We start from the raw sequence: 18,035 nt of genomic DNA, 5'->3' as shown, positions 1-18,035 counted from the left end.
ACCAGCAAAAATGTAATAGATATGTTTTAAAAACCCCAATGACTTCTTTTTTAAATTATCTACAAAAAAAATAGATGGGTAAAAGAGGCAGTTCTTTGTCTGTAAATCATGTCTTTTTCCTCTTCAAATTATTTTTTGTTTAATATATTTTTATTCAGTTACAGTGGTATTGGATAGTTGGAATTTGCCATATGTAAAGCCTAAATGGGTCATACAAGTCAACGTAGCCATCTTGAACTGTTGGCAAAAAAGCAAAATTCACAACTAGCTTGCAATGTAGATTCATTAGCAAACACATACAATTAGTAGGCCTTCTAATGCCTCTTCTTCTTTAGGCTTTCAGCTGTGTAGCTTTTAAGATTTTATTTGGAAACTTCTGTTTCACTTTCTGTAACACCTGGAGAATTTGATGAGAAAGGAACATGAATACCTTTATATAATCCACAGTAAAGGCATTGGGAGTTGGGCATTCATTTATATCATAGACATTCACACTCAATTTATTTGATAGGACATTTCTGATCCAATATGAGTGGGTGATCAATTAGGAACTGATTTTTACTCGAGTGCAGAAAGACTAAAGCATGTCCCCAAGTGCCACATCTACACATTTTTTAAATACCTCCAGGAATGGTGATTCCACCATTTCCCTGGGCAGCCTGTTCCAATGCTTGACCACCCTTTTGGTGAAGAATTTTTTCTTAATATCCAATCTAAACCTTTCCTGGTGGAACTGCAACTTGAGGCCATTTCTTCTTGTCCTATCACATGGGAAGAAGGGACTGACCCCCATCTTGCTACAACCTCCTTTCAGGTCGTTGTAGAGAGCAATAATGTCCCTCCTGAGTCTCCTTTTCTCCAGGCTAAACACCCCCAGCTCCCTCAGCTGCTCCTCATCAGACTTGTGCTCCAGTCCCTTCCCCAGCTCTGTTGCCCTTCTCCGGACATGCTCAAGCATCTCAATGTCTTTCTTGTAGTGAGGGGCCCAAACTGAACACAGGATTTGAGGTGTGGGCTCACCAGTGCCAAGTACAGGGGAACAATCAATGTCTTGGTCCTATTATTTCTTATATAAGCCAGGATGCCTTTGGTCTTCCTGGCCACCTGGGCATACTGCCACCTCACCGAGGACTGAAGATCCTTCTTATGCCACCTATGCTGAAATATTTCTCTGCTACTTGGTCGAGTTGCTTAAACTTTTGGTTTCCCATTTTATATATCTATAAAGTAGGGCACAGCATCTCACAGGGATGCTGAGATATTTTAATGTATAAATATTTTAAAAGCATTTGAACATTCAGAGTTGGAAACAAATCATTACAAATAAACATTTAGTTGTTTAAATACTCAAATTTGGTGGTTTTAGTGTGGCAAGTAAATATTTTGTTATATCAATAATGTTTTTCATATAATAAATCTTGATTCAACAGACCCCATACTTATGGTGGTTTTTTTATTTCTTCAGCAACATTAGGCATTATCATTTTCAAGGTGAAATCGATGGGCTAAATGCAAAGGTCAGATACATAATTGCTTTTCTAAAACCATCCAGTGTAAATTCTGATTCTGAACTGAATTTCACCTATCAATCCTATTAAATTTGCTAAGTGACTTGAATTTCACTGATTACAACCAGGAAGGTAGGGAGTTCAGGTAACAGAAGAAGAAAAGACACTGCATGTGATGGCAAAGTTTTCTTCCTTTCCTTTTAGAAATGTCTTACAGGTCTTGCTTGTTTCAAAGCAAAAAATCAACCAACCAACCAAACCACACAGGAGGCCTTATAGATGGAGGAAGAGATTTAAAGAAAGAATTCATTTTGCTTACCACAATAAAGCAAAAAAAACCCCAAAGACAGGCGGGAGAACTGATTAATCAGATGGACATGAAAACTGGAAGCTCTATTCTTTTCAAATAGGAAATGTACTTTTATAGAATATCAAAAGAATGAATGATAATCACATTTTTATGGTGTTTGGAGATTTATGTTAATAAGCAAGGTATCATTTATACATGTAACATTGCTTGCTGCTAAGTGAACTACTAATTTGTCAACTCTATTTTGGAAGAAGATAATGGGAATGCATAGCTCAGTTCCATACAGAACTGCATATTAATCACACTAAATTTCTAGTGTGTAACAACAAATGTCATCCAGCTGCATATGGGATTGTTTTGGGTTTTTATTCCTCATCTTTGAAAGTCTTTTAAATTCTCCCTGTTCGACTACAGACAACTCCCTAGGGGAAATAAGGCTGCAAGGAAAAGGGAAAGCATACACTCAAATGGAAGCACCATGAACCATTCTTAATGGGGGCTTGCAGAGCTTATTAAAAATACACACAACATCTGAGGAGAACCAAAAAAGAAAGAGCACAAGTTGTAGGACCATGTTTGAGGGGTCACCAGGCATTTCCTCGGTGGTTACACACGCAGATCTAACTGTAACCTCTCTGTAAACAGCCTCTTAATATAGAAGTAGTTTAGTTTTACAGGACAGAAACAATTTCATATTTATATGCTCCATAAAAAACAGTGGCTGTACAGACTTTGAAAAACTCTCTGTAGTGGGAATTCCCTTTGATGGGGAGAGAGGATTTTCCTGGTAAAAGCTGAAGAATTCCCTTTTAGTTTTACTTTACCAGAGGCTGTATAAAATTCCATTCCTTCTATCCCATCTCTAGCCAGAGAGTTCAGAAGTCAGACCAAGTCTTGCACATGACATATCCTACCACCCAGCAAAACAACTTGAAACCAACAAAATGCTTACCCTGGCACTGAATTCTCCAACCTAAATGCAGTTATAGACACAGTTAGTATATTAAATTCACACACACACATATATATATATTACATTTTAGTCAGCAGGAGTCCTCTACACATAGTTGAGCACTATACTGTGGTCAGTAGGCAATAGTTAAGAGCTGGGAGCAGACAGAAGGTGTGTACAAGGGGGGGATTAAATTTCCATGAGCTTTTGTGGTCTGCCTCTGAGCAAATTGAAAAAGGTTAGTCCAAATAACCTTCAGCTGAGGTTTGAACTAAGTAATGGGACTTGTTCTACAAAGGCCCATGTAGTGTGGTACCATTTGGAAAAAAATACAGCCTCGCAGCTTAGACCAATGCACTTTGGAGCCAAGTTACACAAGTGAGTTGGAACTTGGTCTGTGTAACTTGGCCTGTAAACAGGATGAGAACCTGCATATCAAAACCAGTCTAGAAAGTTGATTCCTAGGCAAGACCTGCATATCTAATCTTAGTAGGTGTATTCGTTCCCTGACTGTAACAAAATCCCCCCCTCATTCTGTTCCTTTTCTTGATTTTACCACTGGAGGAGATAATCCAGTGCCATGGCTTACCACTTCTTTTTGCTTGTGAATGTTTCCAAGCATAGCAGAAGATGGCACTTAAATAAAAAGTGAAATTCACCGATGTTTTTCAGGTGTTGTGTTTAGGAATATTGTAGCTCGTTGTTTGATCTACTTTGTAAGAAGCTCAGTAATAATAGCGAGACAGTGTTTGATTTTATTGGTATTTCAAAACATAAAAAGTGAAAAATAATAAATCCCTCAGAAGTGTGGTAAAGAATATTGGGCAAAAAAAGAGCAGAAACTGTGACCACCTGTAATGGCATAACAACTGGAACCTCCCAATGCAAGAGACCTAAAAAAAATGAAAACCTGTAGGTAGTTGTAAATGCCTTTTACGTAATCATTATGCCAAGAAAATATATTCTGTAATAGTTGAATATAAGTAAAAAAAAAATGAGATTGCATCCATTTCAATGCATTTGTTGGCAATTTCTACCAAAAGTTAATTTGAGTTGAGCAACCTAGGGAGCACAGACAAGATCCCTGAGGAAGTCACGAACCATGGGCTGCAGTACATTTGGGAGGTTTAGACTGTACGAATGGGGTTATTTGGTTTCTCGGAAGGCATCAGTGGCATGCACAAATGCGAAAGGAAAACCACGGAATGACAGAATCACAGAATTGTTCGGGTTGGAAGAGACCTTAAAGATGATCTAGTTCCAACTCCTCTGTCACGGGCAGAGGGGCACCTTTCACTGGACCAGGTGGCTCAAAGCCTCATCCAGCCTAGCCTTGAATACTTCCAGGGATGGAGCAACCACAGCTTCTCTGGGCAACCTGTTACAGTGCCTCACCACCCTTACAGTAAAAAATTTCGTCCTAATACTTAATCTACACCCAGTATCTTTCAGTTTGAAGCCATTATCCCGTGACCTATCATTACGCACCCTTGTGAAACAGTTTCTGTGTTCCACAAATGACAAGGATGCGTAATTTTCGTCCCGGGGGATATATTTTAGGCAGAAGGCCATACAGAAAGAGCCCTAGGGGCATTTTAACCTAGTGACTGAGCCCAAGTGAAGCCGGGAGAGAGCCGGCTGGCAGCTCCGCTGGTGCGCTGGGGATGTCCATGGACCGCTCCCGCCAGAACCGCCGCGAGAAGGACAGCGCTGCCCCTGCGGGAAAGCTGCTCCTCCAAATTCGTTCTCCTTCCCTGGAAGAACCCCCTTTTCCTTCCCGCTTCTCCCCCACAAGCCTCTCCCACTCCCCACCGCGCCCGATCCCGCCGCGGCCGCCGTGGACGGCGCCGCCCCCGCGCCGGACGCTGAGCCGAGATGGCACCGCCCCCGCGCCCGCCCGGCTCGGGGGCCCGGCGGCAGCCCCGCCCGCTCCAGCGCCAGCTCCCGTTCCACCGCCAGCGGCCGGGCCGTTAGCGCGCTCTTCCCGCAGGATCCGCTGCGGCTGTTTCCCTTCCGAGGCGGGCGACAGCAGCGCCCTTGCCCGCCGAGGAGCCGGCGGGGCTGCGCCGCTCCCCGCGCCGACTGGCGGTCCCGGTGCCCCCGCGCCGGGACTGGAGCCAGGAGCAGCGCCGGAGCTGGCGGCATAGGCGCTCCGGCCCCGGCCACCGCTTCCCGGCGGAGCCAGCAGGGGAGAGGCTGCGGAGGGGACCCGAGCATTGTGCGAGCCTGCATGGGCACGGCGCGGGGGCGCGGCCGCGAGGTTCCCCCGAGCCTCTCGGTCCCCTCCCGGCATCGCCTGTAGTCGGGAGGCGCCGTGCCGGGGCATGAGGGATGCTTTTGTGCGCGGCGGCGGGCGCAGCAGCGGGTAGCGGCGGCTGCGGTTGCGGGGCAGGTTGCGGGCGCCGCGCTCACCCGCAGCCCTCCCGGCGAGCGGGGCCGGGCGCGATGCTGAATTAGGCGGCCGGAGCCCTTTTGAGCGCGGGGGGCAGGCGTAGCAGCCCGTAGCGGAGAGCCGGGAGGGGCGGGCAGGCAGCTCCCTCCCCATGGCGAGCAGCCGGAGCATCGAGCTGGAGCACTTCGAGGAGCGGGACAAGCGGCAGCAGCGCTCCGGGCCGCGGCGCGGCGGCTCCGGGTCCGGCGGCGGCGCGGGGCCGAGGGGCAATGGGCTGGTGCCCAGCCCGGCGCACAGCGCACACTGCAGCCTCTACCGGACCCGCACCCTGCAGGCGCTCAGCTCGGAGAAGAAGGCGCGCAAAGCCCGCTTCTACCGCAACGGGGACAGGTACTTCAAGGGCTTGGTGTACGCCATCTCCCCCGACCGCTTCCGCTCCTTCGACGCCCTCCTGGTGGAGCTCACCCGCTCCCTGTCGGACAACGTGAACCTGCCCCAAGGGGTCCGCACCATCTACACCATCGATGGCAGCAAGAAGCTCACCAGCCTGGACGAGCTGGTGGAAGGTGAGGGGGCATGGCAAAGTCCGGCAAGAAGCGGCCGTGGTCCGGACATGGTGGTGGGGTGCAGGCGCTCCCTGGGGTGAGCTTTCCTGTCGCTGCCTGGATCAAAGCTGAGATGGTGCCTTGCTGAAAATTGGCAGCCACAGAGCCCTTGTGGGCAAGTGGCATGGGTTGCCCACTGCTTTGAGGGGCAGTAGGCCTCGTTTTCCCAGAGTGGACCATCCACTTCTCCAGTAACCCCGAGGAGTGCTGTCTGCATGTGCAGGGGTTGACTCCAGTGGTAATTAAGCAGCAGGTGCCCTTTTCATCTGCAAGAACTGTAGTAAAGTTCTTGGCTACCTTCCATTTGTAACAGAGGGCCGTCCTGTAATTTAAGTCTCTTAAGTGTCATTGTTGACTCACAGTGGCGTAAGCTTTCAGAGAGAAAGCCCCAGTGCTGTGAAAAAGGTATTTACAATGTACCACATATTAAAACTAACAGGTGTAAAGTCCTATTTTCAAAGGAGATCAGAGTCCGTGGTAATAAGAGGGGAATTACCTATCTTGTCTGACTTTCCAAAAGCATGTTATAGAATCTGATGAATTTGAGAATTGTTCCTAAGTAGCTTTTGATAATGGGACTTAGCTGCTAAGGTTATGTAGACCTTGTAAATCTGATCAGAGCAGCACTTGACTGTCTCAAAATGGGGCCAGAAGTACTACTTTCAGAATGAAGCGTAAGCCCCTTGTTTGTAAGGAATGATAGTTCTTGGAATGAGGAGCAGAATTCCCCAATGTTTTCACATGCTGTCTTAAAATACAGTTTAAGCTCAGCATTACATGCTTTTCAAATGCATTGGTTATGTTGTGCACACTGTGAGGTTCACAATCAGTTTGCGCTTGATGGTTGTCCTCAGGTATTTAATACATCAGCCACTACAGTCTTTGACCCATTGACTCTCTATGCCAGGTGTAGCTGATTTGCATTAATAAAGAAGTAAGATTTGTAGACCTTCTAATGCATCCTGCTTATTGGGCTTTCAGCTGTGTGTCCTTTAAGCTTTGATTTGGAAACTTCCCTTTTCAAAGCAATGCTGAATCACACCTGGAGAATTTGATGGGAAAGGGAACCTGAAGACCTTTTTATGATCCACCAGCAAAGGCACTGGGAGTTAGGGACCAGCCACTTCACAACATGGAAAAGAAAGGGAGAGCTTACAGCATTTGCTGCATCAACTGGGTCTCCCTCAAAAAGGATACACATGAAAGTGCATTTCATAATAGTAACAGTGCCTGAGGGCTTTCCCCATTATCTGGTCTACCATTAGGCTGTTCCACAGTGAAAACGGAGGAAATGTGAAGTGATTGCAGAGTGAAATGCTGACCCTGTGATGATAAAAGAAATTAAATAATTTTTTTTTTTCATGATTTGGTGGTTAATTTAGACATACCTAACAAAAAATACAAGGTGCTGAAGTGGTGATGGTAATGAAAGGAAATGAAATTGAAATCAGATAAACTAGTGACAACTTGGGGTGACTTTTGAAATGTTGCAGTGGAAATGATACCAAGCTTTTTATGACAAAATCGCTTGCTGGTCAACAGTATAAATACAATGTATACTCTCACAATACTGAAAGCAAAACTTACTTGTTTTCTCTTCAAATGTTTATTGAAAGCATAACCTTTGTCATGTCTCTTCACTGGAAGAATAAAGCAAAATAAATGTCACAATCAAAATGCCACTTCCATGCTTTCTCAATGAAATAAAAGTGGGAAAAAAAGAGTCCCAATTATTTAGCCATCTATCCATGACCAGTAGAACTTTCAGGAATCTTAAGAAAATCCTATAGCATCATAATTGGATTAGTATGTTCTCCCACTAGCTTGCTAAAAATTTCACCTGTGTAAGTCTAATGACCACACAGAGAAAGGAAAGTATATACTGAAAGGAAAGCAAACAAATAGTGATTCCATCGTTCCTTGAAATTATCTGAGCTCTTTGCCAACTGTTTTGTTCTTGAGATTCTGGAAGAGATTTGGTTTATTTTTATTTTCTTTATTTCTTATAGTTACAGCACAGCAGGCTTGAATTTCTGCTCTAGAATAAATACTTAAACATAAGTGTTATCCTAAAGCTTGAACTGCAGTAGCACCAGAAGTAGTTTTGAATGGTGTTTTGCTGTATTGCTTTTTAGTTTTTCCAGAAAGGAAAATAAAATTAAAGTGCTGTACTGTGTGCCAGCTACAGGCTGAACACCAGAGGGAACACAGCTGTGTGATGCAATACCTTGCTGACTGGTCAGTTGGCACATTATCAGTGTTGTTGAACTGGGACATGGAGTCTCAGCAGTTCAAGTTCAGTAGTGGCAGATCTAGGAAGTGAGCAGAGGGTGAGCACTCAGCAATCCTTGCCAAACCAACAAGATCTGCATTAAACCTCCCTCAGCTTGAACATGTGGGTGTAGCTCTTGGATATTGGCATGCCCCAGTGAAGGCAAGCTCTTTAAGGCTTATTTGCCATTTATCAGGTTAGTATCTGTCAGGGATATAAAAGCTGGCAAGATCAAATTCTGTATCATAATAATCCAAACTAGCTGAATTGAGTCACTGTTGAATGTTTTTTGGAGATTGGCTGGATTTGGCAATCTGTTTTGCTGGTTATCAATTTAAGAGAAAAATAGCTAATGCATAGACATACTGAGGATATGAAATATTACTGTTATGGGATTATTCAGTTAAAAATTGGACCAGATCATGTTTATTAGTCAAAAATAGAAGCTCCATTTTAAGTATATTGCTTTTCTTAACTGGCTGTGACAATCAAAAAAGTGTGCTCTGCTGGACCAGCCTTAGGCAAATATAATTTATATTCCCAGCCCCTGTAGATTAAGAAATATTATGACCTGTGAGTTTGACAGTTTTCACTGATCTTGGAAAGGGAGGAGGGAAGAATTTCATTATCTGCTCGAGCACGCAGATCCAAAGAGAGAATGGGGGTTGGGACTATTAGGACTTTCTTATGGTTTTCTTTCTTTCAGCTTTACTCTCAGATGTTATATTACTGTTTATTTTAGAACAGGAGATTGCATGTGTAATTTTAGATTTGCCCTTCAGTAGCAAAAATGGAATAGTAGATGGATTATTATTTTCTGTCAAAGTTAATTATTTGTCTATATCTTTCTGTTTTCCTTTCAAATGTAAGCTTCCTAAAGCATGATACAATGTAATAGAACGGTGTAGGTTTTTAGGCCTTGGCAATGTGTTTTACGTGGATGTCAGTCATGTTCTGTCTCACTATTCTTTGTTTTCGTTGTCTTGTTAGTGGAAGATGGGGAATCTTGGTTGTAAAGGTCTGCTACAAAGTTGGGCATTATTGTTGGATTTTGGTAGAGGAAACCAAGTGTAGATTCTATTCCTGGCAAGAAAAGTTATGTTGATTTTGCATGTGATAGGGAATCTTTCACATTACCTTGGGTAGGAAACATTGCTAAGAGTCTTTGTTCTTTCTATGACAATGCTTAATTAATACAGTCCTTTATAAAATGTCAGTAGTGTTGCCTGCACAGTTGTGCACACAATCAACAGGGGTCTGTCTGTAGGGAAATCTTTGGGCAGGAGGTGGGAAGGATCTGAGCAGGGCAGTCCTTATGCATGGCTGGGAAATGTAGTACAGGGCAATATCTGATTTATAGAAATGAGCTCTGCCTCACTAATACAGAGTAAGAGAATGTTTTTGGAATGAGATATTGAACAATCCAAGTTTTTACTGCCTTAGATCATTGTTGTTGTTACTGCATATTAGATTTTAATCCTGCATAAGTAGCTGTGATTCTAGCCAATGTGCACTGTTATATTAGGTCAAGAATATATTTTCTCTTGTCAGGGCAAGCAGATGGTAACACCAAGAAGGGAGTTTTTACTTTTGCTTCTTTCAGAAGGTGTTATTACCTTCCTGTGCTAAAGCCAGAAGCTGCAATACTTGAAAAAAGAGGCAAATGTAGCAGTTGGAACAAAGAAGGGTAAAAACGGAGGATAAAAGAAGGATTAAGAAAAGATTAAAAACATATGCTTCCAAATCTATGTTCAAATCACTGTAGTTACCCAGTTCTGGAGCAACAGGGTGTGGATGTGAAATACAGACAAAATTGTTGGTTAACTTCCCATCCGCAAAATAAAATAATTCCACAACTGTGCATCTCCTAGTTTCAGGGGTGGGGGAAATGTAACTTCCTGGAAAAGAGTTGTTTACTTACTGTGGAGGACGCACATGCTATTAGGTGGGTTTGATACCAGGTGGCATTGACTGTCTTTTGAAAGCTTTTACCCTGCCTGAGCAGGGGGTTGAACCTCCAGAGGTTCTTTTCAACCTCAGCTGTTCTGTGATTCTGTGAAAGCCTGTGGGAAGCTGTCATCTGAACCTCTTGTCTAAATAAAGTCAAAAGAGAAGTAGTAGCAGTTAGTCATCTGCTAAAATCCTGGGTTGTCATCCCAGGTTTTAAAAAGTGCATGGGGAACTTCAGATGCTGTAGATGAGGAAAGATCGTGATTTATACAGGGTTATTGGAGGTGATGTGAAAGTGTATTGTAAGAAACTGATGAGGAGGGAAGTTGCTCAAATGAAGGAAGGAAAGAGAAATAAGCTAATCCTTCATAAAAGGGGTTGTTTTATTTTTAGATCAGTCATTTTATACGTGCCATAAATATACTGTTCTGGAATTCTGCTTGGCTTTGTGTTACAGAACACAAAAAGGGTACTCTGCTGTGCCTCCTAAAGTTAGAAGGTGGATGAGTTTTTAAGTAAGCAAAATAGTATTTAGGCTAATGGTTAGTCAGACTGACCAAGGTAGTCTTGTTTTCTCTTTTATCCATTCTCTGTGTTTATCATCTGTATTTTCCTGTTGTGAGGGAATGGCACATGTTATGTTTAGATTGTTGGCTCTCTGAAACTGGACAGTGTACTTAAACCATATACACAGCACACACAGGTCTTGCTTCATGGATAGTGTATCTGGTTATTAATGTAGCACAGATTAATTATTTAGAGGCAGGTAGTGTTTCCTTGTTAATAGGCAATGTTCCATGTCTTCTAGTTGATTTTCTAATGTTAATAAGACTTAGAGAATCAGAAGTAGACTTATTCCATTTGTTGATTATTTTGTGACCCAGAATATCAGCAGATGTTACTCCATTTAAGTGAGCATATGCCCTATTTGAGGAATTTTTGGTGGTAGGAGGATTTCTTCATGGAAGAATTTGCACTTTTAAATTGCTCGGGTACTGTCACGAAGCATCGGATGGATGGCACATACACCCTGAAATTATAATGTGAATTTATAAGGAGATTTTCTTCTGCCAAAACTGCTCTGTAACCTGGTTAAGCTTTCTGCTGTAGAATACTTTGGCTGGGCTCAAGAGCCCCACATGTAACCTACGTCTGTAATTCTTGCATTTTTTTTTTCTGCATGTAAATAAAAAGAAAGCATGGCCTAATAGATCTTTCTACTTCATTAGCCTATAGTTTGCTTCTTTACCTGTAAATCTCAATGTAATATTAGTAACTAAGTTTGTGATCTGGCCTAAAACTTAGGGAGCAGATTCATGTCAATGCTAATGTTGTAAGCTAAAGACATGGTATTTATTTTCAGTAGTGTAACTGATGTGACTCTGTGCTGGTTAAAGCTAGTACGCAAATTTCAAAATTATAAGTGGAAAGTGGGCCTTCAAACCATAAAATTGACCATATTGAAGTCAGCAATGTAAATATTTGAAGTATTTATTTATGCTTCTTTTTGGAGTTGTGTCAACTTTCTAGGACTGGTAGATTTACAGCTGAAAAAAAAAGAAAACCTACAGCCTGATCAAAATGCCACTGAAGTCTCATAAAAGATTTTCTTCGTATTTGGGATGATATGTATTTAGGTTAAACACATGAAAAATGTCATTGAGGGTGGTCAGTGAAACAGTCAAACTTATTTATGTGATTTTTAAGGTGTCTGTTACTTTGTTAACAATATTTGATATCAATTTGCTTGATTCAAACACCCCCCCCAAAAGAAGTACCACATGTTATATTTTACAAATACTGGTTTCCTGGAAGATTGTGCAGATTATCAGAAGTGTGTATTTATATATGAATTAATGCCAACCAGATTTAAAATCAGGTCATACATTAAAGCTGTGAGGAAATATTGTTTATAATATTGCATTTTCAGGTTTTTACCTACAAAATATAATGTAAAAGAGAGATAATACTCTTACAAATGACTTACTGTTTCTTCCAAACAAACATACATAAATGCATTTCCTACTTTGGAGGATGACTAAAATAATTTAAACAATAGGACAAGGTTCAAAAATTAATGCCTGCTTACTGAGGGATGGTGTTTTCCCAGGCATTTTAAATACACCATTCTGTAAGACAGTTTCCTGTCATTAACTTTATACGTGTGATTTAAGTTATCCCTGCAATTTTTTTTCTTCTGTTGAATAATCAGTTGTAGGCCCCTGTTAAACCAAACAAATCAGTGTTTAACTCATTCCTAGAAAACCAGTTTTTATCCAGAGAGAAGCAGTTGGCTTCCTAATCATATTCCATTTCTTTCTTCTTTTGGTATTTTGCAAGGCTTTCAGTAGAATGTAGAAACTGTGGGTGAAGTCCTGGCTGTGGTGAAATCATTAGAAGTTTAAGTAGTAAAAACTTCATCCTTTGTCTTTTAAGTCATGAACCAAGCAGTGAATGTGTTTTCTCACTTATAGTCCTTGCTCTAGTCCTACCATATGTGCCTGCCTTGCACATGTAGTAGTAAAATCTGTTTTCCACGTAAAACCTGTGTCACTAAGTTTATTTATATGACTGGTGTATGAAAGCAGGCGTGGAATTTAAAACACTTACTAAACAATCTGTAATATCTTACAGATCTCAAGTAATTAGGCATTCCCATGTCTGCCAATTGTAGGAAATCTAACAATCCATTTTGCCAGATTTTTCTCTTTTTTTAAGCTAAAATAGTTTGTGCTTCAACTTAAGGGTTGGCTAAAGGCAATTGAAACAAATAATTTGATATTCATTCTTTTAGGGTATTACATTGTTTTAAGTTGAAAGGACTTCCTAGGTTTTGTTTACAAGAAAAAAGGAAATCATGGCCTCTGCTTAAAGGAAAAGAAATAGCAAGAAAAAAATGCAGATTTTTTTCTACTTTGCAACATATTGAGATAATCAAGAAGTTATTTTATTCATACATCAAACAAGTGAACTAGTAGAAGTCAGAGAGTTTTACACTATTTTAAAGATCCTTTTGGATTAATATTGACCAAAAATTTTGTAACAGAGTGTTGTAGTACAGCTGTGACAGATAATAGATCACATTCCATGATAGTAAAAAGATGCTCCTTTTATGATTATGAGTCCATAAAAAACAAAGCCAGCATAGCATGTTGAAACTCCTCTGTGGTAAATCCTCTAGCAAAGGGACCTTTGGTTCTCTACCCATACTTCTTTATTTAAAGCAATTAATTTATTTCAAGTTTGTGAGCCTGTTCCTGAATAGCTTTAATTCTGATTTTTTTTTTTTACTTTGTTAATTTAAACTTCAGCCCTGAAGTTTAACTTTGAATTACCTTGTGTGCATTTGTGGGGGTTTTTTATGGTTTGGTTTTGGTTTTTTCCAATGGCCTTGGAATTGCATTGTTTGTGAGTTGGAAAGGATAATTCTGAACATGCTCAATGATGGTCAGTTTTGAGGTACTTTGTAGAGTTTATTTAAAGCTCTTGCACACAACTGGACAGACTGTACTGAAGAGGTTACTCTGAAGTAAAAGATGACTTCATGTGCTGAAACTAATGTAAAGTCTTTAGGATGTTATGGGCACTCAACATGTTTAGAGATGTATTCGCAGGTATAGGATGCTGTCAAGTTTATTTATGTATAAATTATTACCAGAGTATGATTGAATATTACCAAAGTCTTATGCAGATCAATAAACTTCAAAGCGAGTGCTCAGGGACTTTACATGATTGAATGTCTGATATTATGCACCCAGAGTAATGATTAAATTACCTTCTGTTCATTTAAATAATAATTGGCATTCTTAACAAACACACAAACACAAAATCAAATCACTCGCTAGGTGCATACATAAAAAGTTTAGCATGTAATCATGGGAAAAAAATGTCCTAAGACTTTATGCTGGTTTTGACTGGGATAGAGTTAATTTTTTTCTGTAGTAGCTAGTAGGGGCTATGTTTTGGATTTGTACTGGAAACAGTGTTGATAACACAGGGATGTTTTTGTTATTGCTGAGCAGTGCTTACACAGAGCCAAGGCCTTTTCTGCTTCTCACACCATCCCACCAGTGGGTAGGCTCAGGGGAAATGAATTTGGGAGGGGACACAACTGGGACAACTGACCCAAGGGATATTCCAGACCATGTGACTTCATGCTCAGCATATAAATCTGGGGGAAGAAGAAAGAAGAGGGGTAATATTCAGAGTTACAGTGTTTGTCTTCCCAAGTCACTGTTATGCATGATGGAGCCCAGCTTTCCTGGAGATGGCTGCACACTTGCCTGCCTATGGGAGGTGGTGAATGAACTCCTTGTTTTACTTGGCTTGCAGGCATGGCTTTTGCTTTACCTATTAAACTGTCTCTATTTCAACCTCTGAGTTTTGTTTTACCCTTCTGATTTTCTCTTTTTTGTCCCACTGAGAGGAGCGAGCAAGCAGCTGTGATGCTTAGTCACCATCTGGGGTTAAACCCTGCCGAGGTTCTATGTCGTACAGTAAAGTAGTTGTAGAGGGGAGAATAACACAGTGACCAGCAGGTATAATTAGAAAGTCTGTTGGCATGAATTAGAACTACCAGCTTCTTTGAGGTGCTTCTTATTTGGTAGCATTGTGTTTAGAGAAAGACAACTTCATGGCTTATTAGAAACTGTTCCGAAAACAAGTGTAGCCTTTTGAATCTAGAGGATGCAGAGGGAGAAGCCTTTGCTTTCTGTTGCAGCTGAGCTGCTGTAACAAAACTTGAATATCTCATGCTATTTTGCAGTAACAGGATAGATGAGTGAAACAGCTGTCAAAAGAGAACTGTGAATATCTTTAGCATGATAGGATAGCTTAGTTTGGAAGGGTCCTTCTGAAGTCATCTCATCCAATGTCTTGCTCAGAGCAGGTCTGGTAAAATGAAATTGCTTGGAGATTTGTTACAACCTGGCATGCAGCTCAGGGGCAGCATAGGCTTCTAGACCACCACAGTCTTTACAAAGCTGTGTGAAGCTTGGGGTTTTTTTTCCCCCCCTACTTGTAAATTAGTACTAGTTTGCATGCAGCATGCAGCTCCTATTCAAGGAGTTTATGGGCTTAAAACATCTACTCTCTTTTGGCTAATTTTTTGGGGAAAGAGGAGTCTGGTTTTACCCCTGTTGGTTTCTGTTTTGTGCACCACTTGATCTACAAATATGAGGAGGAATGATGGGGATGAGCGAAGAGAAAGAATACAGGCGAGGCAGTGGCATCCACAGAACCTCACACCAAATTTTTTCTTAATGCCTCAGTGGAGTGCAGTCCCAGTGATGTTTCTGGAGGCACAACTGGCTGCCAGACTTTCCCAAACAAAATCATTGTTAACTTGACTTCAGTGTAGTCTGTGTTCTTTCAAATACAGCAAGCAGACTTTCAAGAAGGTCTAAATACAAGATAAATTAGAAAGCAGTGTAATTAGTATTGGAAAAGGAATAGGAAGGTCTTTCAGCTCACAGTAATTCTTCAGGGCTTTGAAAGTAGTTTAGCATCTTGCTTTTAGAATAAGATATACAACTTCTAAGACAAATCAGCTCTCCAAACTAGAGTTCAGAAAGTAAAAATACTGTTTAAAAGTTTTCTGGTATGTATCTAAACATGGGTATACATTCTGTGAGTCATACAATACTGTCCAGTAGATGTATCTTTACTCTTGACTTGTCTTGCTCTGTATGTAAGAGGTGAGTTTGGTTTGTTCCACCAGTGACCTTGAGCATGTAACTTTAATCTTAGAACAGGCTTAGCTTTTTAAGACATAGGTAGTTCTTCTGCCTGGAGGAGTGGTGTATTCTGTCAGTTTGGAATGCTTAACCTTTCATCCTTCTGGCAAAGCTCTCCCTCTTTGAGAAAGTCTTGGGATGTCAGTTGGTGAGATCCTGAGGATGTGGTTTACATAAATAACCCAGATTTAAAGTTGTTCTTTGTCATGGTTTACATCTTGAATACTGCTGTCAGATGAGTTATGGTAAACAACAAGCAGCAGTTTGAAAACTGCCCTTTTCTTTTCTTTCCTTTTTTTTTTTAAATTATCTTCCAACCTTGCATTATGTCAAGAAATGGAGAAGAGTAACCAGTTCCTAAGTCTGCATCATGACTGGTGCCACTAATAATTGGATATGAAGGTGTGCATTACAAGTCTGTGATAATGTTTTTTTTTTGTCCTGTGACCTCCCTTTTATGACTTCAGCAATGCAGACTTTGAATTAGATAAGGAATTAAAAATAGGGAAATTCAGATGTCCTATTATACTCCTGTAGGCTCAAAGAGTAATTTGTGGCCTCAACAGGTGTTTGTAGGTCTAAAAAATCCTGAAGTGAATACATTTCAACAGTGTATCTTTGGTAGAAAGGCAGTAAGTCCTGGTAGGTTAATGTGTCTTTCAGGGTAAGGATCTTGAGGTGCTTGAATTTTATTCTGTTAAAAGTTGCTGTTTTTAAGATAAACATATATATGTGTGTACATATCTTGAAGTATATGACTGAGGAACATAAAGAGAAGGATCTGCATATTTGCTATAGGAAAATGGTCTTAATGTCATGTATTGTTAACTCAAGTAATTTAAGCACTTGCAAAATTACTCAGAATCCAAAAGAAATGTGAAATATCTTCAACCTCCTCATTACCCCTTACTATTTTTTATTTTATTTCTTAACTAGAGGTCTTTTGCAACCTGTTAAAACCACTCTATGGGAGTATTGTTCGGGTGGAAAGCTCTGATAATTTATAGTCCTACATTTAAAATGGCCTGTAGTTGAAATACAGGAAAAATTTGGGTGGTTTTGTTTGTTTGTTTGTTTTCAGATTGACAAAAGTAGTTGCAGACCCCCTTAAACTGTGCAAATGTCGTCTCCTTTTCAGGTGAAAGTTATGTCTGTGCGTCCAATGAACCATATCGCAAAGTTGATTACACCAAGAACGTCAACCCGAACTGGTGTGTGAACATAAGGACTGGGTCCAGTCGATCCTTGACATCTTTGACATCCACAAAGAGTGAAGTGAAGGAGAGCAAAGATTTCATTAAACCCAAATTAGTGACTGTTATTAGGAGTGGAGTAAAACCACGTAAAGCTGTGAGAATTCTGCTGAATAAGAAGACTGCTCACTCCTTTGAACAGGTCTTGAATGACATCACCGAAGCCATTAAGTTAGACTCGGGTGTAGTCAAGAGACTTTGTACACTGGACGGAAAGCAGGTAGGAGAATAAACTGCTGTGACTATCTAATAGCTGTGAGTTAATCTAAGCTGCTTTGTTTTCATAACTTGAATTCTTGTTACTGTATATGCTTTAACCTGACTCTGAATACGGACCGTTAGAAAACATCAACTTAAAAAACTATGTTAAAATATTAATATATACAACAAAGTTAGAATTGTATATAATGCAAAATAAGTTGATCTTTACATTCTAAGTAAAAAAAAATATTTTTGTGCTAACCCTGTCGCATTGCTAAAAAAAGTACCTGTTACTTTAGTAATACAATTTATTTGAAACATTTGAAAGGAAACTTTTTAAAATATGTTCTCAGAAGCAGAGTCCTGTTTTCAGACTACGACATAGTGCTGACTGGTAGAAGAAAAATATTGATGCCTCCTTCCATTTCACTTCCATAGATTGCTGCTCAAGTAGCAGTAACTGTCATGATCTAAGGTCAAGAATTTTATCTGAAATTAATAATTCTGGAAGGCTGGTGACATCTCTACAACTTTCTTTTTTGCATTTAGTTTTACCGCTGCAAAAACATGCTGCCAGGATTAATGATGTGGTAGGTCAGTATTCTCCTGGAGAAATACAGAGGAGTGACCCACAAAATGTTCTGCTGCCCCAATTTCAAGTGTCAGGAATACATTTGTTGTTGGTCAGTCAGGTTAATGACTCTCTCCTTCATGGAACAGGACTTTGATACTCGACATTTTTATTTGACATTGATGTGGAACTCTGACAGCATTGTGATTTTAGTAATAGAGCAACACAGGCTGCAAAGTAGATCACATTTGGTATTGGGTACCTGGACTATTATCCTGGTGACTAA

General features: G+C 40.7%; 1 protein-coding gene across 7 annotated transcripts in view; it reads left to right on the top strand.

The window, feature by feature from the left end:
• The first annotated feature begins 5,195 nt into the window (after window positions 1-5,195).
• Window positions 5,196-18,035, top strand: part of DCLK2 (doublecortin like kinase 2) — an 84,700-nt gene continuing 71,860 nt past the window's right edge. For all 7 annotated transcript variants that reach the window (XR_007905040.1, XR_007905039.1, XR_007905042.1 and 4 more), the window contains exons 1-2: window positions 5,196-5,728; window positions 16,863-17,197. Coding sequence is in view for 3 of the 7 variants with exons in the window: in XM_051790929.1 (XP_051646889.1) it covers window positions 5,314-5,728; window positions 16,863-17,197 (750 nt within the window). In the remaining 4 variants the exon portion in view is untranslated. The remainder of the gene's footprint in view (window positions 5,729-16,862; window positions 17,198-18,035) is intronic.

Source organism: Manacus candei, unplaced genomic scaffold, assembly GCF_025592945.1.
Source record: "Manacus candei isolate 608988 ecotype Guabito, Panama unplaced genomic scaffold, ASM2559294v1 h1tg000028l, whole genome shotgun sequence".
In the NCBI taxonomy this organism is placed as follows: Eukaryota; Metazoa; Chordata; class Aves; order Passeriformes; family Pipridae; genus Manacus; species Manacus candei.
Note: the sequence above shows the minus strand (reverse complement) of the source record. Positions and strands in the feature narration are given on the sequence as shown.